Below are 22,915 nucleotides of genomic sequence, written 5' to 3' on the forward strand. Positions count from 1 at the left end.
TTATGCCTTACTATACTATGACATTTTTTCTGACTTTTTATGCCTTACTATACTATGACGTTTTTTCTGACTTTTTATGCCTTACTATACTATGACGTTTTTTCTGACTTTTTATGCCTTACTATACTATGACGTTTTTTCTGACTTTTTATGCCTTACTATACTATGACGTTTTTTGCCTTACTATACTATGACGCTTTTTCTGACTTTTTATGCCTTACTATTCTATGACGTTTTCATGCTTTACTATACTATGACGTTTTTTCTGACTTTTTATGCCTTACTATACTATGACGTTTTTTGCCTTACTATACTATGACGTTTTTTGCCTTACTATACTATGACGCTTTTTCTGACTTTTTATGCCTTACTATTCTATGACGTTTTCATGCTTTACTATACTATGATGTTTTTATGACTTTTTATGCCTTACTATACTATGACGTTTTTTTGCCTTACTATACTATGACATTTTTATGCCTTACTATACTATGACGTTTTTTCAGACTTTTTATGCCTTACTATACTATGACGTTTTCATTCTTTACTATACTATGATGTTTTTATGACTTTTTATGCCTTACTATACTATGACGTTTTTTTGCCTTACAATACTATGACGTTTTTATGCTTTACTATAATATGACGTTTTTATGGCTTTTTATGCCTTACTATAATATGACGTTTTTATGGCTTTTTATGCCTTACTATACTATGACATTTTTTTCACTTTTTATGCCTCGCTATACTATGACGTTTTTATGCCTTACTATACTATGACAATTTTATCACTTTTTATGCCTTACTATCCTATGACGTTTTTTCTGACTTTTTATGCCTTACTATGCTATGACGTTTTCATGCTTTAATATACTATGACATTTTTATGACCTTTTATGGCTTACTATACTATGACATTTTTCCTGACTTTTTATGCCTTACTATACTATGACGTTTTCATGCGTTACTATACTATGACGTTTTTTCTGACGTCTTTATGCCTTACTATACTATGACATTTTTGTCACTTTTTATGCCTTACTATACTATGACATTTTTATGTCTTTTCATGCCTTACTATACTATGGCATTTTTTCTGACTTTTTATGCCTTACTATACTATGACGTTTTTATGCCTTACTATACTATGACATTTTTGTCACTTTTTATGCCTTACTATACTATGACGTTTTTATGACTTTTCATGCCTCACTATAATATTACATTTCTACGCCTTACCATACTGTGATGTTTTTTTGACGTTTTCATGCTTTACTATACTATGACGTTTTTTCCGACTTTTTATGCCTTACTATACTATGACATTTTTTCTGACTTTTTGTGACTTATTATACTATGACATTTTTTCTGACTTTTTCTATGCTATGATGTTTTACTTTACTATGACCTTTTTATGCCTTACTATACTATGACATTTTTATCACTTTTTATGGTTTACTATAATATGATATTTTTACGCCATACCATTCTATGACCTTTTTTTCCCTTACTATACTATGATGTTTTCATGCTTTACTATACTATCACGTTTTTATGCCTTACTATACTATGACACTTTTATGCCTTACTATACTTTGACGTTTTTTCTGACTTTTTACGCCTTACTATACTATGACGTATTTATGTCTTACTATACTATGATGTCTTTATGCCTTACTATACTATGATGTTTTTTCTGACTTTTTATGCCTTACTATACTACGATGTTTTTTTGCTTAATATACTATTTTATGACTTACTATGTCTTTTTTGACCTCCAAAAACATTTCTGACACTTTTTTCAGGTCAGGAGTGTATCAATGTTCCTAGTATTTTAACATTCACACAATTACAGTAAAACTATTGCGCAACAATACATGACAACTTTTTGTTCCTGAATAATGAAGCTCATTATCGATCAATGACTATGTGTATCCTTCCCTGGGTGATTAATACCCTGGCAGGTGGTGCACACACACATACTATGCTGTTATCTGATCTGCATGCTTCTCACACTGACATGCACACACACATACATATACACACACACACACACACAATTTCAAACAAGCAGCTGAGAAATGTGTTTGTGTCTGAGTATATCTGTAAAAAGTGGATATGTTGTGCTTGGAGGGGCGAATCATTCTTAAAACTGGAAGGAGAGAAAAAAATGAATTTATGAGGCTTGCATAAAGCTCCTTAATATTTCAGGTTGGTACACGCACTGAGGGATGAAAGAAAGAATAGATGGATGGATGGATGAAGGTCTGCCACTGCAGGACCGGTGACGTCAGCCTTGTAAACTGAGAACATAATCCTCTGTAGGCCCGACCCGCTCCTTCAGCGTACCATCCTGACATCTAGTGGTCAGCCAGCTAGAACAACACACTATAATTCTGAGGTTTTGTTCTCTTCTTTAGCACTTAAAACACTGAAAAATCTAAAAATGTATAATCGTCATTTCTTATTTAATTCTGTGTATGACATTTGTGTTTTCTCAAGCTGAGCACATTGGCCCAGTGACCTCTAAAGTGCCATAGAAACACCAAGGAACACAGATTGATGATGAAACCTTATCATACCGTAACCTGGAATAAAACGGAAATTAAAACAAGGTCACAGATAAGGCTTATGAAATTCCCTCCTTATCTGAATGCGCATTAAATTACAGTCTGTTGGCCTTTATTTCTTTCTCAGACCACCATACTGTATATGCATGGAGTGATTTTTGTGTGTGGAATATAGGTCAGACATCATCTGCTCTGCTGATGTTATAAAGTGGCTCCGGGCTTTATTGATGCTACGGTTGCTGGCTACTGTCATATGGGGCCAACTGCTACATTTCACAGTTGAACAAGCAGGTTCACTGTGTTCTACCAAACACTACAAGGTTCGTGTTATTTTTAGAATAATAATCAACCGAGACGTAAGTGTTAAACCGAATAAAACAGCACAATTGTTAGAGAGAGTATGTCCAGAGTAAAGACTGGACATACATTTGTCAGGTGGGTAGAAGCACATCTGTTTATGTTGATGTTACTGTTCATGTTTGTGTTGCTCTGTATCTGCTGGATGTGTGTTCCTCTGACCCCCTTTCATATGATTTTCATGGTCATGACTAAACAACAACCTTAAATATAATACAACCATAATACTCAGCTAATTTGCTTCGTCGAGACTGTGTGGGCTTGATCAGATTTGACCTGACAACATAAACAAACCACCACCACCACACAGCTGTCACCAGACTCAAATATTGCTTAGTCCTTATTGGTGCTTGGTTGATGCCTATAAATTGCTGTCAACACCTCTGGATGACCACAGTCTGTCTTTAATATCAGCCACTGTCCATTTTCCTGCACACGCCCAGGTGACAATATTTTCATGTTTTACAGTTTCACTGATACTAATTTGTTTGTGCACACATCATTTCAACTTGTCATCTGGATCTGTCAGTCACATTCACTACCGCCTCTGTCAGAGCTGCTCTCAATGTCTCAAGCTATTATTCGGATGAGTTTTTCCTGGGATTTGTTTTTTTATTTTTATTTTTATTTTGAGAGATCTTTATGAGGTGTAACCTTGTTCCTTAAGGACTTCGGCTTTGAGCCTCTGGTTTACATCACTTCAGTTGGAGTAATCATCACTCGGTTTAAACTTCTCTGAGCCAGTATGGATAATACAGACCAGGACGAGGGGCCTGTTCAGTCTTTGAGTCAGACAGAAACTGTGACATCGAACACAGGAGTCAGTTCAAAGGAACAACAGAAACAGCTGGATGAGTCTGAACATCAGCCTAAATCCAACCAGGAGACACCACAGACAAAAACAGACCCCCCATCGCTGGCGCTCATCAAGTTCCGCATAGAGCAGCTACACAACAGGCGTTTCCTTCTGCTGAAGATGCAGCACTTCAGAAAGAAACAGGGGGATAATGGCAGCGAGACCACAGAGGGAAGTGAGTCAGCGCCTTAATTTGATGATTAAAAACATAATACATCACTCCAGTTAAATAACCCTGTGACCTGTGACCCGTTGTCACAGGTTGTATGTATATGAGTGATTTTGCTTTCACAAGATTTTAATTTCAATAATTCTTAGTCACGAAAAAAATAAAAAGTTTAAAAAACTCACAAGACAAAATGTTAAGACGAATAACCTTTTAGTAGGGTTGCTAGGGTCGAGTGTAAAAAAAATATTAAGCCTAATACTGTTCTTAATACCTCGAATTTTAAAAAAAAGAAAACATTTTTGTTGATGAAATAAATTAAAACTTAATTTATCTATTTATTTATTTCTGTCTTTTACGGGTTCGTTTATTTTAATGTGTCATAGCATTTTAGCCAGAAAGCTAATGTAAGCTTTTTTCCTTCCCCTGCTGATAATAATAAGGCTGATAATAATAAGGTTAGCTATTGAAGCTAGGAGCTAGCTAGAATTTCTTTCCATTTCATTATCTTCGAGAAAGATAAATGAGCACGTAGTATATTTCTTTTTATATGCTATAATTAAAAATGGTGAACAGTAGCTCTGTAACTTAGTAAGCTTCCTCTGACACTGTGGTGTCTCCAGTGACGTGCGAGGACAGTGATGAAGTGTGTGAGCTGGAGACCATCCAGAAGGAGCTGGAGGAGCTGCTGGTTAAGATGGAGGAGCTAGAGAAACAGGGAAAGAGCACAGCAAAAGACGGTAATTTAAATCTCCAGGCTTTTTTCCACTTAACATGGGAGTTTAAAACTCTCACGTTGTATTACTGTCAAATACTCAACAACCAGATATTTCTTACTTCATCTGTAGTGGCACCATGAACATGTTTGAGCTGCTCATGTTTTAAATCAGGTCAACGGGATGCACTACGTCCCACTTTTTACAAAACCGAGACACCCACAGGGGGGATCTACATGCTGCCGCCACCTCAGCTGACACAGGAGGACGGCACACAGGGGCCCGTCATAAAAACTTTATCTGCAGCACAAACACCAACAGACATGATCGTTCCAGGTGGGTTACACCTCCCCACTCACACAGTACACTCATATAACATGCATATCGTGAATTTCAATACACCCTACTTGCTATTAGACCAGTAACAGTATCCTCTGTCTCTCCCGTGGGCAAGCGGACAGTCTGGGCGATTCGCCGGCCGCCACCCGGTGCCCGACCTGTAGAGAGGTCATCTTCACAGAAACCCGCAGCACAGTGAGCGAGACAATGTGGCTGCTCTGTTGCTTGTGCTCCATGATGGGGTAAATCTTCTTGGCGTGCTAGGCTGCTGTTAAAACTAGTCTTAAAGGAATAGTTCACCATTTGGTGAAGTACGCTTTATAATTTTTTTTTTTTTTTTAGAGTTAGATGAAAAGATTAGTATCTCTCCAATGTCTGTCCACTGCACATGAAGCTAAAGCCAGGAAATGATCTTAGCTTAGCATAAAGACTGTTAGCTAAATCTGCCTGAGAGCATTTATTTAATCTGTACAAAGTCTGTAAGTGTAAAGAAACTCTTGCAGGTCATATTGTTTCTCGGCCCAGCAGTTTTTTTGCATAGATAAAAACAAACGAGATATTATATAACGTGTCAGTGAGGGTCAGAGGTTAACTGTTTCCACCAGCCTCTAGTCGTTATGCTTAACTAAGCTTAGCTAACCATCTTCTGCGTAAAGCCTCATAGTTAACAGACAGACACGAGAGTGATGTCGATCTTCTCTTCTGACTCTTACAGTCAAAGTAGGAAAACACAAACTTGTTTTGCAGAGAGCTCAGTGACACTGCTGTCGCAAAGATTAACATTTGACCTTGAAACATGACGTGTCACATGTTTGTTTTCTCGCCGACAGGTGCGTCGGAGGCTGCTGTTTGATCCCTTTCTTCATGAAGCGGATGAAGAACATCCAGCACCAGTGCCCCCAGTGTCAGGCTCACATAGGCACCCATCAGCCATTCTGACATGGAGCTTTTGTTTTTACTCCTCAGCAGTTCATTAAGGAAACTCTCCAACACACTGGGTTTTTCATCTGGACAAGGACTTGTTCTTCTTCTTGTACTTTTGATTCGACAACTGATGTTGGAAATGTGCCTGGAGTCGACTACAACACTGGTGCAAACGCTCAGACAACTTCAAACTAAGTTTTTTGAACTGCCTTGGCCTGTGATGTCACTCAGTGCTCACTTCATTAGTGTGACTGTTGCTGATGAAAGGATACAGCTCGAAGGTTAACCAACAACCTGCTGACCTTTGTGACCGGTTTCTTTGGTATTAGGGAAATATATTTGTGAATATCTGTTATCTGAAAGGAAAATGGAAATCCCTTGCTGAACATATGCAAATGTCGGGCATGTGACCCGACCAGTGTAACAAAGAACTGTTGCATACACTGACGAGCACAATTCAAATGTAGTGGCTTCCTTCATTCTTTAGTTTCTGTTCTTTCAAAGGCAACACGGCTATTGTTCATATTGTTTGTAATATATATGAGTTTGTATTTTTTTTATAAAGTGTATTGATCTGTAATTAACTTCTGCAGAGGCGTCACAGTACACCAAATTTTATTGACACATAAAGGCATACAGTACTTATATACATCTTTTTGAGTATTTACAAAATAGAGAGCCCATGGATGTTACACATGTATAAAAATATGCATTACATCTATATAAATATATACACAATGTGCAAAACATATGGCATTACAAACAACAAGAGGCATGGCATGGGTGGTGGAGATAAGAGAGGAGACTCGGCTACAATGAAGATCATAAATCAAATGATGAGGGTGGAGAACCTCGGTGCCTCTCGCCTGTGCTTCCACTAATGTGCCCAAAATACATGTAATGCAATGAGACGTCTTGTACAGAGCTCTGTTCTTAAGTTCAGCTCCTCCACCCCGAAAAATGTATAATGTTCACGACGATGATAAGCGGCGCAAGGTGGGTGAGGACGAGCCGGAGAGCTGAGGTCAACATGTGGAAGCCTGATTGACGGCGCTTCCACGACCCTCTAATATAAGAGGGTTATTCAAACAAGCCCTCACTTATCTACTCAGATATGAAGTGCTTGTCAGCTTAAAAACTAATGTACTACTGTTTATGCAGTAAAGGCTCGTACATGAATAAAATCAAGGCAGGATTTGACATACAGTACAGTATATCAAGGGAGAGCAGCCATTATTGCTTTCAGCTGTCCCTGTCTGGCCAGTCAGCAACCACAGTGGCCAATGGTAAAGTGGTGTCACATCATAGTGGAAGTCATGTGTAGATTTACTGCAGCCAAGAGGTTTGTGTATGTCTGATATGCAAAATAAAAATGAAAATTAAAGAAAACTCTGCAAACCAAAAATATACACATGAAATCTCCGCTTACAGATTTTACACCAACATGAAAACAAGATTAAATGTTTTTTTTTTTTCCTTTTACGTTTCACCCTAAAATAAAAAAAACATATATAACAAAACATGATAATATGTTCCACTGCCGTTTAGACAACAAAATACCAAAATATGACAGAGAAAAACAAAATACACAATTAACTCATCATCGCTTTTAGGATACGCATAAACCAACTAGTGACTCTTACTGTTCATCCTACGAAGGATTTAACACTCGCAGCAACGTGGGAAAAAAGAAAAGAATTACGACTACACCTGCTCGTACAGGTACAGCGAGAACATGCGACAAAGCCTAGAAGCAGGTCTGTACAGTATTCAGCCGACTCTTTCAGGGGGTCAAACGTAACCAGGATTTGGGAACATCCAAGTGTCTCGACCTGATCTGATGATAAATGTGCATCTGCAGCAGTAAGAGTGTTATACTTATACGATGACGAGACAGTGTTGACATGGAGGGCTCTCAGTCATTTTGCTCAGGTCTCCACATTATTGCTGATGTGAACAGTAAATCAGCATTATACAGGCAGAGAATGCATCTCTGTAAAATGCAAAAAAATAAAAAAACACGAAAACAAAACAAAATAAAAGCCCCTTTTACTTTTTCTCCTGCTAGAAAATGACCCTGAAGTAACAGTTGCCACTGAAAATGTGCCGTCATGCCACAACTGGAGAGCGAGCGCCCTCTAGTGCCCATGGATGTAATAACACAATAAAGTGGTTCAATGCAAAATGTAATTTCAATGAATAGAATCGATTTAAAAGAGAATTAAAAAGAAAAAAAAAAAAAGCAATCTTATTTCAAAGTGCCATACAGTAAGACTGTATCAATCCCAAAAGAATATTTATCCTAAATCAATATTCAGGTTTGAAAAAAAAAAAAAAAGATTGAGCGGGATATGATGCAATCCATTGAAAATAAACATTAATATTTTATCACGGCTTTAAAAAGGAGCTGAGCCCTCTTCACTGACGCCCCCGCCGCGTGTCACACCTCAAAAGGTGTCTGTGCGTTTTTGAATGTATCACACCGACTGATAAAACAGTACAACAGTCATCAGAAGCCTTTTTGAAGAGTACATTTTTGGAATATGGCGACTGGAGAGCGAATGATTTGATTTCATAGATATTAGCAACTTTCTTGAAACGACTGGAGGCCGACGGCCGCAGAAAGAGCTGGAAACAGCCCGAGATTAAACGCGCAATACAATCATGCACACAGAGAGACACGCACAGACGTACATGCAAGAGAGACAGGAAGACAAATCCATACACACACACACACACGCACGCACACCTAAATCAACATGCATCTCTCACACAAACAAACGGTCAGGAAACAAACTTTCAGCGGCTGACGCATCACACGTTCAGCCAGATGTTGCTGGTTGGTCTCTTGATAACTTCTACAGGTCAGATACAGGTCATTTTGACTGGCGCGTTTGTTGGCTAGCGTTGCAGTGATTTCCACGCACACACACACACACACACACACACACGCACACACACACATGCACGCGCACACACACACACACACAAACACACGCACAGACAAAGTGCAGGGATACTGTAGGACAGCTAGATATAAAGCTCATCGTCTCCAAAGACATCTTTAATTCTTGATATAACTTGCAGCGTACACACAGTTCACACCTGTTACAGATGTGTGTCTGCATGTCTCATAAACTGATATTTGTTCCCTTTTTACTGTTTTATGTCAGTTTAATTTCAGAGGAAAAAAAAGCTGCCGACTATGTAAGTAAAGTCCTATTTTTTTTTTTGATCTTTTCAAAAGTACATTCAAAATTAGAGACTTGGACAACAACTGCTGTATCTCTGGATTGATTGGCCACATGATCATTACGCTGATCTCAATCATATCGATCACTTCATATTAACGATCACCTTGGGTATGCGAAGTTCACATTTCTTTGTTCTGAGGTGAATGAGGCGCATCACTAGATCTCTCCGCCTCTTTAGTGCATAGCTCTCACATTGACGGAGGAGCTTCCTCCTCTCGTCATCCGACTGGAGTCGAGTCTTTGTTCTTTACAGTCATTCATCAGCTTGACCGGAGGGGTCACGATAGGTCAGAGGAAAAACAGTCACATCTGATAGGACATATCAGATTAGTCAGCAAACACAATAATCTACAGTATGTGGTAGAGTGGACCAGTGTGAACAGAGGCTCCACCTCTTTCTCAGCTGGGGGAATTTTTGAAACCTGGCTCGGTGACTGACTGAGCACGTCTGGCCTCGAATTGTAAAGGGAAGAGAAGGGTTTGACTGTCCAGCACCTCAGACAGGCTGAAGCAACTTCTCAAAGCACTTAGACATTCCTGGGCGAATCGGTCAGTAACTGATGCTGCACTGACATCATCCCAAACAACCTACGTCCAAGGCAAGACTCAAACGCATCCTTCTTTAGAATCTAATCTCCCTTTTTTTTTCTTCAACGACTGGATTTAATCTGTAGTCTGTGGTCTGTGCTGTAACTACCAGCTTTTATATAAGATCTTATGGCACAGTACGCCTCAGTGGTTCAAAGGCCTTCACATCAGACACACCTACAGAACAATCTAGGAAGCCTTTCGCACATTTAGTTACTGTACTTACACAGTAAAGTCGTCACAGGCCGAACCTCCAGTGGGAATAAGTGGACGATCTCAGGCGTCAGCTCTGGCTCTCTGACCGAGACAAAAGTCAAGTTGTATTAGTGTGGTTTGAACAGTATTTACAAACAGTCCATGCTACCAGTCTTAGTTTGGCTTTGTCTCCTCCTTTCTGTAAATCATCATTAAAATCATGATGTCAGTCAATGAGAAAGTCTACTGTGTTTAAAATCCCTTTATCACAATCGCCTTAGTGATGACAGGTCCTCTTTTAAAGCTGTGCAAACTCCTGCTTGTAGTTCAGCTTGATCAGCGCACTGCCTGTACAGTGTCTCTTACTGTAGTATAGTGGGAATATTACAGATGGTATGGATGTACTGTAAAAGAGTGATAATAGCACAGGAGTGCCACGTTTTCTCCTCTTTTTGTTTCCTTTTTTAAAAAAATGTTTAAACTCTCAACCTCTTTGCCGCCGCCGATCCCTTTCTTCTTCTCTTCATCCATCCATCTCTCACTCCCGGCTCAGCTGCTCAGCCGACTCTCCTCCAGCTTCCTCACCCGAAAGCGCCGTCAGTCCCAGTGCAGCTGCAGGTCGTGTGTATCCAGGAAATCTGTGGGGATCCCCAGTGGTGTGAGCGCCCCAGCGGGCCCCGGGGGCATGGTGAGGTCCAGCCACTCCATATTGTCCAGTGCCGGGTCAGACAGACCCATGTTCAGTGAGGAGGGAGGTGAGGAGGAGTCGCAGAAGGACAGGTCTGATGTGTCCATGGGTGAGTAGGGCTGCTGGTCCATCAGCTGGGCCTGCAGCTCCTCCATCAGGCCCTGTGTGCGCGGGTCTGAGACTGGTGATGTCCCAGCCAGTGTCCCCTCCAAAAAAGCCTCCAGCTGATTGTCTGTGGCCAGAGAGGAGAGGCTGGACAGGCTGGGGTCGATGACGGGGCTCAGGGTGGGCGGGGGGGCCAAATGGATCTGTGGAGGCGGTCTGCAGAGGGCAGTGTTGACGGGCAGGGTGGTGATATTGGCTGTGACCGGGTGGGTCTTATTGAGAGACACGGGGGGGTCCTGCTGGATAAATGGTGTGATTTCTGGAGGGGGTACAAAGGTCAGGGAATAAAAAACATGGATGTTTATTAGGATTCAACCGACAGGGGCTTCACTGACTTTTTAAATCTGATTTTAAAGAATGTTGTACGGAGAACTAAACCTCAAACGCTGATACTGAAGAAAGATTTTTTTAGTTTTTTATGAGTATCTTAAAGAAATCAGCTATTATTGGTCAAATTCTGTTTACATAAGAGGTAACATACGGTTACATAAAGAACACTGTGAGAAGAGCGACAGCAGTTTTCTCAGTTTTTTCCCCTGAGACTAAAAAGCTTTAAACTTGCTCATAATAAACAGATTGTTCAGGGCTGTGCTGTCACTTTGCACCAAGTTACCTCCACTCTCTATGAGGATGTCGAACAAGTCATCCATTTGCTGGCTGGTTGCCGTGGGAACCTGAGAAAGACACAGTCAATGGTGTTAGGAGGCTTGAGGCTGGTACAAAAAAAAAAAGTGAAACAAATCCTCAAGGCTGAAAAACTGGAAACAGAATCAGATGGCTGGTGCATATCTAACCTGTGAAACATTGTTGATGTGCATGTTGCGGCTCTGTTTGACGGCGTCCTCATAGCGGGGAGGCTCTCTTGTTTTGGGAGGCTGCGTAATAAGAGAGGTGGGCTGCAGGATGAAGGTGGGCTGGGGAGAAGGGGACTGGGAGAACGAGAGGGAGATGGAGAAAATTGAGGTTTAGAGTTAAGGACCGAACCAATACAAGTTGAGAAGTTGTCATCTCAAAAAAAGTATACAGTAAGCAGCAGAGACTGAACCAAACTAACCGCCCCCTCCCCTCCAGTAAGTCAGCTGATACCTTATTAAGGGGTCCGTTGGACATGTGGTGGTTGGGTGAAGCCTGTGGAGAGACCCTGGTCTCTGGGGAGCTTCTGAGGAAACACTGGCGATTCATCTCAGGTCTAGTGTGGTTTTCCAGACCAGTGGTATTATTGCACAATGTCAGAGTCTGTCGGGACACAGGAGAGTCATCAGTCCAACGCGGGCTTGATATCATCAAAAACAGCACGGCAAAAAACAAGACAGATGCAACTGAAGCCACAAAAATCCCCTTCAACCCACCTGCCTCATAAATTAAACACAGCACAGTCATACTAGTCAGAAATGTGACACAAACCAAATATAGCTGTCGTATTAAAAGAGGAACTAAAAGAGCAGCAAATGGGACAAACACACATCTCTGTAGCTCTCACACCGAGCTACAGTCACAGGAAGATCTAAATATAATCTTTAGTAAAAGTCTAACATCAGCTACAGCAGTCCAGTTATCACCATCACAGGACACATTACAGGGGTTTGGGATTGTTTTATACTTGTATAACAACAACACATACAAGAGTAACACATAAACTTTTGATTTTGCAAGTGCAAAACTACATGTTAGCAAAAGTCGCTAGAGTGGAGGTGGAGCTAGTTATGTGGTGCGACTGACCTGTAGCAATGGGTTGTGGTTGGCTAACTGCTGACTGGGTGCCGTCTCCATCTTAGTGCTCTGCAGCTGAGGAACTGACAGGCCTGGATTTGAGACTGTGGCCTGGAGAACAGGCTGAGACGTGGGGAAATAACAGGGAGTGTAAGACCACAAACTTTGTATGTAAACCCTGCGTCTCCTCATCTGAACCTAAACCTAATTCGTTCAACACTTGTTTTAAGTCCCTTCAAGCAGGTAAACATGCTATAATAACTGTGACCTCACCTGCAGGCTGACAGCGGTGCTTGGCAGCTGGATTGCAGTAGCGCTGTTGGGCAGCGAGACTGGGAGGAGGATCTGAGTCCCAGCCTGGCCAGTCGTGGTCAGCAGAGTCTGAGGCTGACCCAGAACTTGGGAGACTCCACCTGAGTGGCTGATAAAGAACTGCTGCAGGCTGGGGGCTGCAGGTTGGGACTGGGCCTGGGTCTGAAGTTTGGGACTTCTCTGTGACTGGGGGAGAAGCTGCGGGCTGGTGGTGACTTGGGGCTGGGCTTGGGGCTGGATCTGGGTGAGGAGCTGGGTTTGGGTCTGGAGCTGGATCGGCTTGCCAGCAGAAACAGTCACGTCCTCCAACTTCACCACGGTTGGTAGGGGGCTGGTGAGAGCCCGGGAGCCCAGGACAGAGTTTGGGATGGTAGCAGCGGTGGATGAACAGTTTGACAGGACTGCACCCTCCATTTTTACTACATTTGAATTCAGAACAGTAGGAACGGGATTCATGGCAGGTATAGAGGTGAGTTTGGGAGATACAGAGAGAGAGTCGGCAGTGCAGCCCTGGCCTCTCTTCTCCACCTCCAGCTGCATCTTCAGCTCCTCCACCAGCCTCTGCTCGTGCTCCAGCTTCCTCATCAGCTCCTCTATCTGCCGCTCCTTCTCGTGGAGCCTCCTGTCCTTTTCCTCTGGGACTTGAAAAGGCGAGAGAGGGGAGGACCGCGGACCTGCCGAGCCGGAGCTCACCATTTGTACTTCAGGAGCCTCAGACATGCCTCCATCCTGCTGAAGGGTGCAGGGATCATTGGGGATGGGCGAGACCGGTGGCGTGGAGCTCATGCTCTCTGGAGTCACCTGCTGGACTGGGAGGACTAGGGCAGCGGGGGTGGTGGTAGTGGTGGTGGTGACCTCCATGGGGATGGAGGTGGTAGTGGCAAGAGGAATGGTGACAGGAGCAGAGGTGGTGGGATTGTCCTGGAAAGGCTTCAGCCTCTCTATCAGATCAGTCTTGGTTCCTGACACAGGGAGGCTGCGCAGCTTTAGCTCCAGTTTCAGCTCCGCCACCTACGAAGGTAAAAACGTGATCAGGTCATTTTATACGAGGGCCGGAGGAATAATGCATGTTTGTTGCATTTCTTACTCTCATGTCTGTGCGTTAAATGTGTAGCTGGAGCCAGCAGTTAGCTTAGCATAAAGACAGTGAACGTGGGGGAACAGCACCTATAAAGCTCACTAACGAACATCATTTATGATCTACAGTTTTTATCCAAACTAAACTCTTTATGTATGTATGTTTTGTATATTTACTGGACAGACATGGTGTCAATTCTTTCCTCTAACCCTCGGCAAGAAAGCAAACAATCGAAATACTCCTTTAAGTGCTGGTGTGTAAAATGTCTCACTGTGTAAAAGAAATCCTACAGGTCAAAGGTTAACTTCTGACACAAGTGATACTTCTCACACAACTACAAGATGAATAACAAATGGCAAAAATACTGAGTAAAACTTCCTGAGTAAAACCTTGTTGAATGTAGATTTGTAATATCTTGACACAGTTTGGTTTCAACAGCTGAGCAGGCTTATAAAGCCAAAAGGGTCAGCCCCTCTTTGGTTTATGATTGTTCCAATAATTTTTAAACTCTTTGGGGGATGCTGTTCCAAGCTACAGGGGTGAAGGGTTTGCCGATACACACAGGGGTTTCCAAATACCTTCATCTCCTCCAGGTTGGCAGGCAAGACTCCTGGCTTGCGGTTAGACAGCGAGTTGTTCAGCCGAGCCGGAGCTGGAGGCAGAGGAGGAGGTGGAGGGGCGGTGGGCAGAGACACCACGATGGAGGTTGGCAGGCTGCTGGCGGTGCTGCCCTGACCCTCTGCCACAGATCTACAGAGAGGAGGAAGAGGAGGAGGAGGAGGAGACACAAAAAAGTTGAGGTCACCGTTGCCGGAGGAAATCATTTAGACTATTCTGCGCATCACATGAATGAGAAACAGAAACAGAGGAAGAGGAGGTGGGAGAAAGAGACAAAAGAGTATTATTGTAGAGATAATTGGAAAGAGAGAGGAGTGAAAGAGAGGAAACACAGAGAGGAAATCTGCTCCCAATATGAACAGAGCCTCCATCCTGTGCCCTGCGCCTCACTAACAAAGCCAGTCAACCAAACCACAGTACACGAGCGCAGTTCAAAGGGAGCTCGGCCGTGCCGCCGCTGAGAGGACATATATGAAAACAGCAGCTGGTGAAACAACATCCTGTTAGTTATTAATATGATTAGACACAGAGTTGTTATTGGAAACTAGCTAATGGCCCTCTGGGTTGTTGAAAACAACAATATTTGGCTTGCTTTCAGGCGTGTTCTGATAAAGAGTGATGGAGGCGAGCCAAACCAGATTACAGGAAAAAAGAAAAGGTTAAAATTTTAAAACACACTACAACAGCAGCTGAGGCAACAGAACTCTATGTATCAATGGGACAAAGTTTGCCTTGTTGTTTGTATTTGTAATGTTTTATATACATACTTGAGTGGAGCTGGTAATATGGTCTGGTAGTTGTAGTGCTGCTGTTGCTGGCTGAGGATCTGCAGCTGGAGGAACAGCTGCTGCTGCTGCAATAGTCGGGCATAAGAGGAGTCCATGGGTGCTTCACTGGCCTCCTGTTTCTGGTCTGGAGGAACATACTGGTGGTATTTGAGCTTTTTCACCCTGGGCTTCGGTTCTTTGCCCTTCTTACTGCGACTCTTCTCCGAGGGCGTCTTCTGCTGGCTTTGCTGTTGGGAGGAAACAGTTTAACGTTCGGTTTTGCCCAGCAGCGTTGAAATGCAAACAAAGACGCTGTATTACATTCAGAGGTGAGATTAAGCGGTGGCCCCTTACTTTCACCAGTGTTGGGCCGGGTTTGGAGGGAGCAGGAATGACAGCCGGGCGGCAGGCGGGAAGCTCATTGGTAGAGATCACTTTCACAAAGTCCTGTCCTGCTTGTGTAGCAACAGGGAACGCCTGAATAAGAAAAACAAAAAGAGACTTATAACTGCAAAACAAACACAGAACTTCTCATAAACGCTGTAAAGTCCAATATCAATGTTATTAAGTTAGAAAAACATTCTGGGGATATTGAGCAGGCGTACACAAACACCAGTACTACACCAGCACTAGTTCTCATCTGACCTGCAGCATGGGGCTCGATAGTGGAGCTGGAGCTGGAACTGGAACCGGAGAGGGCGTCTCCGGTGCTTTGCTCTCGCCTGGTGAGGGGACAGAGCTCTGAGACTCCTGGCTGGCCGGCTGCTCCGGGGACAGGGCATCACAGCTGTCTTCGTCCAGCACCTTGGGATAATTCACCTGGCCCACTGAGAGACAAGCAGGGTGCTCTAAGTCTAAGTATGTCCGCTCACTGCATCTCTTGCTCTTATAATTCACTGTATCACGGTTGTTCAAGTAAAGATCTCTTTTTGAAACGCACTAATATCTCTGCTGCCATGCGTCTCACCGATGATGGCCTGTTTAAGGCTGGAATCGACCGGCAGGATGTTCTTCTCCACCAGCTCCATCGGGCCAGGTCGCTGGGCGATCTTCTCATTCAGGTTGTCGGCCAGCCGCGCCCTCTTCAGCTTCATCTGGGTGGCCTGTAGTGAGGGCTCTGCTCCGGTCTCTGAGGGAAGAGGAAAACAACATGTCACACAGCTTGTAGATTTCTTGTTTGCCATGTTGGGAAGATTCATTTGTTTATAGTCTGGCACAAACTTGAATCTTATGATGGTTGAAATGTGTAATAAATATTTGACCATGTTCCTGCCTGCACGACCCTCCACTGCTTAACATATATTCAGTAGGAGGAATTTCTTTGTGCTACAGTGAAGAGAGTCTTTCCATTCCTCTGCTTTACAGAACAGACTAAAATATGAAATGTACATTATTGTGAAATGGAGAATTATCAGTACCTTGCAGGATGTGCATCCTGACCAGCTCTGCTCTCTCTGGACGACTGCGGATCTTGTGCTTCAGGAAATTCTCAGTCTAAAAAAAAAATAAATAAAAATGTATTGACAGAACCGTCAGTAAGGTAGCTTAATTTTCATGATCTATTATTTCATGCAGCATTGAGTAACTCAACACCAGGAGTGCATTTCCTCTGCTTCTCAGGTGCAGACTGAGCACTTTGTTTTCCAAACTCTGTGCCTCACCCTCGCTCTCTCCAAGCTGCGAATCTGCCCGTGGAACGCCGCTGGGCTCTTGAGAGCTGCAAGACATAACATTTACATCAATGCAATCAAGTCTGAGCACAACTATATTGTACACAAACAATGTGATGCAGATTAAATAATAGAGTAAACATGTTTATTGTCTCAGCTATCAGTGTGATATTATACACTCGCCCACTCCACATTATCTTTTCTGCGAGTGGTGGACATCGAGCAGCACCGACACTCACGTGGCATGATGCCTTGGTCCACCAGCTGCTCCCGGGTTCGCCTTTGCTGAAGCCTCAACTGCAGGACTGAAAGCAGAATGGAAAAAAATGTCATAAAGAAAAACAGATTGAGTAGAAAAGAAAATTGATAACGCAGTATACAAAAACAGAAAAAGGGAAACTGACAATAGGAAAAGGAAGAAAATTTAATCAACCTGAGGAAGTAACCACATACTTGACTCATATCCTGCTTTCTAGTCATGAGGCCGGTCTTAATTTTTAATATCATCATCATATAATGCAGCGTTTCCCATACACCGATTCATTTGAGGTACAGGTGCTCCGATCAGGATCCATCCCCAATCACCGTTTGCTGGAAGCATTATCGGCTCATACCGATCACTGATCAGGGGGTCTGTTTGAAGTTTCATCATGTAACATTTTTTTTTTTTTTAACTGTTCTTAACAAAATTAAGTCTCAATCTGCTCATGTCTGAGCCATTTTTACCTATTTTTGATTGGACTGGTCTCCTTTTATAACCTCGACCCTGTAATGCACAATTAAGTTCCATGCATCTTTTTTAAGGCCAACCTGGACTATCAGGATACACGTTCCTGCAGTGATGTCACATGAATGTATAAACGCTCATACGACCATAAAGACAAAAGAAAAAAATAAAGTGGAAATTGAATGTTCTTTGTTCAAATCACACACAGAACAATAATGACAAATGTTGTCAGTCAAAATCTTTCCAACCAACACACATCAAAAGCTATTTGTATTTTTCTATCCAAATGCACAAAAGGAGAATCTGCACATTAATCATGACATTGACAGGATCATTTTATGGCTCTGCTCTGAGAGTGTACATCCATAAATAAGAGAATGGGTTGAAAAACCGTTGCATGATGCATTTAAAATCAGACCTGTCACACACATGCCCAGTCAGGAACACAGCCCGGACTGGCTGACAGGCTCAACCCAAAGCATCATGGGATTGCAAGTAGACAGCTAACAAACATTTCAAAATGATGTGAAAAAAATTGGAAAGTATCATGAATTGACTGTTTATATGTTATAACTGCCGGACCGATGAACCCAGGAAGCCATTTTAGCTGCACGTACAGAAATTGTCCAGCAAGTTTTGTGTCATCTGATCAAAACTATTTAGAACGAATATCAGCCAATAACAATTGGCGGGCGATGGAAAGGGGCACCCTTAATTTGTGGCGCGCCGCCACAATATCAACAATAAGTGCCACGTATTGATTTTCTACCGAGCACAACTTCTTACACAACTTACTTTTTAAGAACGGGATGATGCTTCATATCATTTCCCTTTAACTCTACCAGGGTATATGACATTACACAGTCTGTTAATATGTGCCCAAAAACCTGCTGTTTTAATGATTCAACCACTGCACTCAAGCTGGTGCCTCCCACAACGTATGTTTTTATAAACCCTCAGCATCACAATGACAAAGAAAGAAAGAGGAGCGCTCACCTGCTCTTGCTCTGAACCTAGCGCAGCAGCTGCTCATGGTGTCTACCTCCATACAGGCCATAGTCTCCTGGCACATTAAACAGTCCAGAACACAACTGAGTGATTAAGCCATTGGATTCCAGGGAGACAGCCTCAGTATTAAAGCCCAAAATATGTTGCTTATCGACTCTGAAACATGATCCATCGAATGATGAAAATCCAGCACTGCAGCACTACTAAGAATTAGAGAACCAACATTTGGTCCGTCCTTTATTTCTCTCTCCCTCCCCAACTTTTATTCTTTTTTTTCTTTTTTTATTACAGAGCCACAACCCCCGCCCTCCCTCTCTACTCTTACTTCCCTCTCTCACTCAGCCAGTCTGTGATAGGGTATTTTCTGGCTGTGGGCGAACCAAACACAGCCAGATGTGGAGGACACCACTGGTTCCTTGTAACTACTGTGGAACAGTCAAGAATATGACTAAAAAGGCAACAACAAAAGGAAACAACTTGCATCTTCACACTAAAAGGACGACTGTGTGGCAGCAACACGAGTTCTTTACAGCTTTAACCTGACTTTGTAAATTGGCTTACAACAAAGGGAGGAAACACACTAAGTAGAACATGTACATTGGCACATATTACATACTGGCCTTGAGTAGATACTTCTCCATTTACAGAAAGGGACGTGTCACAGTTTACAGCAAAACACAATCTCTTGCTCTGACGGGAAAAAGCCGACAACTTTGGTGTCCATTCATTATCACACGGTAACTCAGGGACCAATGGTTGCATCCCTACACAAAAACTGTCGTAACCTTTTTGCCCTGAAAAACTCCAACTTTAATCTAAACTACAGCTGTGGTGAAACATTTACAGAGAACTGACCCTGGCTCCTGTGAAGGAGGATAGATAAACCCTTTCGACCCCGACTGCACTCAGCGAATAGTTAGAGTAAGTTATGCAGTGAGGACATGTTTGTTCAAGGTGATTCATAGGGACTTCCAGTCAGTGTCATTGTCTTCAATTCCTCTGGGAAAATACTGTTCAGCCTGAAAAACACATGCTGACCTGTGACCTCAGCCGGCTGAGGAGAGAGGTGAACGATGCGACTGAGCTGTTTATCCACAGACAGACGGACACGTATAGATCAGAGTGCTCTGCAGGTCCACGGAGGAAAACACAAGCTTCAATATAAATGTACGAGTTTCACCTGCAGTCAATAAATGACAGCGGTAAGCAGCCAAATAGACAGGTGATAGCAAATAATAAGAGCTACAAAAAGGCCGACCAGAAATCACATGATGCTTTTATTACAGGAATAGTTTCACGTGTTCAGAAATACATTTATTTGCTGTTGCCTTACTTTTCAACTCCTCCCCTCCGGTGAGGGTGTGTGCACCCAAGCATGACTCTGGTCTTTCTTATAAAAAACATCTGACTAAAGGTTGAATAACAACAATAATTCATACAAGCCGCAGCATTTTACTCAAGCAACTTTAAAAGGGTTAGAGAGGCATCATTCATCGTTTTAAAACCTCTCACAAATGTGCACCAGTCAACTTTTAATATACACCCCACACAGTAATAGTAATAAATACATAGTAATCAACAGTAATAGTCTTATTAACATTTGGGATTTTATGGCATACCCATATTTTTGATTATTAAAAGGTTTGCCTTCATTCATCAACCACAAAGATGACTGACTGACTGACTCCTTGATTCTATTAACAGGCTTTCCCTGTATCAATAACCTTAATGATTTCAGTTTAAAGGCAACCTCTTACTCTCATTCCCTGTCACTACAAACTCAGTCCTGAGTCTCGACATCCTACTCTGCCTGCGACGCAGCACTCCTCTCTCTCCCTCCAGACAGACAGACGCTCTGAGCTGCTGCCACACACATCTTAAGTGGTCTTAGACGCTCCCACCTGTCATGATGGTGGACAGATTAACACCTGCGTGGTGAAACCAATATGAGTGAAAGGGCTCTGCGGTTGGCAAAGTGCTAGGGATGTCTTAAAGGGTGGAAAGTATGACGTGTGTGTGTTCCTACTGGAGGGGGGAAATGACAAAAGCCAAGATGAGTGTGTGCTACTACTGTTGACATGCCACAAAATTTTCCACCGCAGAGTTTTACTGCGCTCTCCTGCAGACAGCAGCAGACAGCACACCAAATGTAGGATTTTCAGCACAAAAGCACAAAATCCAACATTTATCCAAAACATGTTTAATCCAGTCTGGAACAGCTCTGGCTAAACACCCTATTGTTGACTGTATCTGACAAATTAGATTTTTCTGAGCACGGCAATCAATATCACAACGACTGGACTTAACTGATCTCCCTACGCCATCTAAGCCGTGATTAGGAGCTGGCACACGCAAGAGCCAATCTAACCCGCTCCTAAAGTCTGGTAATCGCGTACCCATCCATCAGTGTCTGAGTCAGTCCCGTGTGGATGCCAAAACAACACCGGCAGCGTGAGGGTGATGAGAAGCACACGGGCTGGCTGACATGATGAGGATCATTTTAATGTGCACTGCAGACGAGAAGCTGGAGGAGGTTTCAGGGCTCACTTTCATGGTTCGTTTTGAACCGATTAGTTGATTCAGGGAGCATGTGCTTGTGTGCGTGCAGTGTTGACCATCTATGTTATGCAGGGTATTTAAACTGGGCTGCCACTCATGTCACCATGCTGGAAGAGTTGCAACAAAGGGAGACATCAGAGCGGAAACAGGATGCAGACATTTGTGAGTTGCGCCCTTGTGACAGGCTTTGTGTCCAGGCGACCGTATGCACAACTAGTCATGTGATCACGAGCTCAACTAAATTTGTGGGGAGACTTGTGATTCAGATCGTGGATCGTGATTCTACTTAAAAAGATTGTGATAGGATCTTTTGGCGCCCACCCCCCAGCTGCAGCACTTTCTTTGGTAGTGGAGGGTTTTGATGACAATAACTAAATCAATAATATAATAATATAACTGCTAAGTGATTTATCAGATCCTTTAGAATCAGAATTACAGCATGAGTACGATCGTCTCAGAGGATCTTCACAGCGAAACGGCAGCACAAGTGCATGTAACTATTTTGCAATAACCACAGACTGGTGACTACGATTTGTGATTCTGGTGCTGACTCATCAGTGGTTGATGAGCACCGGGCACAGAGCAGTTACATGAGCTAATGAGTAACGCACTACAATCCGTATGTTCACACGAAAAATATACTAGGATGTGTTAGAAGATAATGCATCTTGAGAATAACATTTTTAGCTCAGAAAAGAGACGAGTTAATGGGGGATTTATTGGCGTTAATACAACAGTGTGTTCAGAAAAGTTTAGTGTGTGATATTTAAGTAACAGCTGTCAAAAGATACAGTAAGGCTTCACTAGCGAGAACATAAGAAGCTGCAACTTCATATATTGTATGTAATTGTCTTTCTGTGAGTAACAATCAGTGTCTTTACAGGTTTTTTGTGTTTTTATTTAATGAGAAGAGTCTGAAGTGTCGCCTTACAAGTGCTCGTTTGACAATCTGTCAAAAAAGTATTATAATAATAACAAATATAATGAATAAAATGGCATTGTACGTAATCTACTTACATTTTACTTGATAAATGACTCAAAATAAATAAATAAAATACTCAAGATTTTTTTTGATGACAGTCTGACAACAGTCTGAGCCCCGAAGGTGGGAGGAGTTTACTGTTACATAATGGAAAAAAGTGGCAAATCACAACAGAGAGAAACTTGAGCTGAGGATTTCTTTTTTTTGGCATTTTGCTCAAAAACAAACTAAAAAAAACAGCAGATTATCAAAATAGTTTCAAATTGTTTTTCTTTCAATTGACTTCTTGATTAATAGACAAATGTCTCAGCTCAAGACTTTTTTAAGAATAACCCCTAATTTTGAATCCTTGAATCCTTAGTTTTTGTCGAGAGAGGAGGCACAAATCTATTTTTCCAGCTGTCTGGGTTAATGCATCTTCTGTCTGAGTAGGGTCACACAGGGCCTGCACACAAATATATGTCCTTACCATTTTTGCGTTCACTGAGCGGAGGCAGGCTCTGTGTGGGCTGCAGCGACAGCTCCTCCATCTCATGGGTCACCGCCTCGCTCTGGGGACTCGGCACTAGCAGACTTGACATCCCACATTCCCCCTCTGCTCCGAGTTGCCACTGCGAAACCTGGGGATCCATTATGCCTCAGGAAAGGGGGTGGGTGGGGGGTTGG

At 42.6% G+C, this 22,915-nt stretch overlaps 2 protein-coding genes across 6 annotated transcripts; one reads left to right on the forward strand and one right to left on the reverse strand.

The window, feature by feature from the left end:
- The first annotated feature begins 3,386 nt into the window (after positions 1-3,386).
- Positions 3,387-6,573, forward strand: LOC147817399 (uncharacterized). The gene is made up of 5 exons (XM_087170861.1): positions 3,387-3,958; positions 4,573-4,689; positions 4,840-5,001; positions 5,120-5,246; positions 5,835-6,573. The coding sequence occupies exons 1-5, from the start codon at positions 3,673-3,675 to the stop codon at positions 5,941-5,943; spliced, it is 801 nt and encodes a 266-aa protein (XP_087026987.1). The 5' UTR covers positions 3,387-3,672; the 3' UTR covers positions 5,944-6,573.
- Positions 6,527-22,909, reverse strand: mrtfba (myocardin related transcription factor Ba). 5 transcript variants are annotated; one of them, XM_023395562.2, is made up of 15 exons: positions 22,719-22,909; positions 17,213-17,278; positions 16,965-17,020; positions 16,722-16,797; positions 16,271-16,432; positions 15,949-16,130; positions 15,658-15,780; positions 15,304-15,551; positions 14,497-14,668; positions 12,802-13,851; positions 12,538-12,651; positions 11,905-12,054; positions 11,613-11,747; positions 11,432-11,492; positions 6,527-11,077 (listed from the first exon to the last, which is right to left on the reverse strand). In XM_023395562.2, exons 1-15 carry the CDS (start codon positions 22,879-22,881, stop codon positions 10,563-10,565), a joined length of 3,273 nt encoding a protein of 1,090 aa, XP_023251330.1. In that variant the 5' UTR covers positions 22,882-22,909; the 3' UTR covers positions 6,527-10,562. The 5 variants fall into 5 exon arrangements, with proteins under 5 accessions (XP_023251330.1, XP_087026983.1, XP_087026984.1 ...); XM_087170857.1 differs by having other exon boundaries at positions 16,244-16,432; XM_087170858.1 differs by lacking the exon at positions 22,719-22,909 and adding an exon at positions 18,697-18,954 and having other exon boundaries at positions 16,244-16,432.
- Between the last annotated feature and the right edge of the window lie 6 nt (positions 22,910-22,915).

Source organism: Seriola lalandi, unplaced genomic scaffold (assembly GCF_002814215.2).
Source record: "Seriola lalandi dorsalis isolate HSWRI2012SDOR001 ecotype SW California unplaced genomic scaffold, Sedor1 jcf7180002054965, whole genome shotgun sequence".
In the NCBI taxonomy this organism is placed as follows: domain Eukaryota; kingdom Metazoa; phylum Chordata; class Actinopteri; order Carangiformes; family Carangidae; genus Seriola; species Seriola lalandi.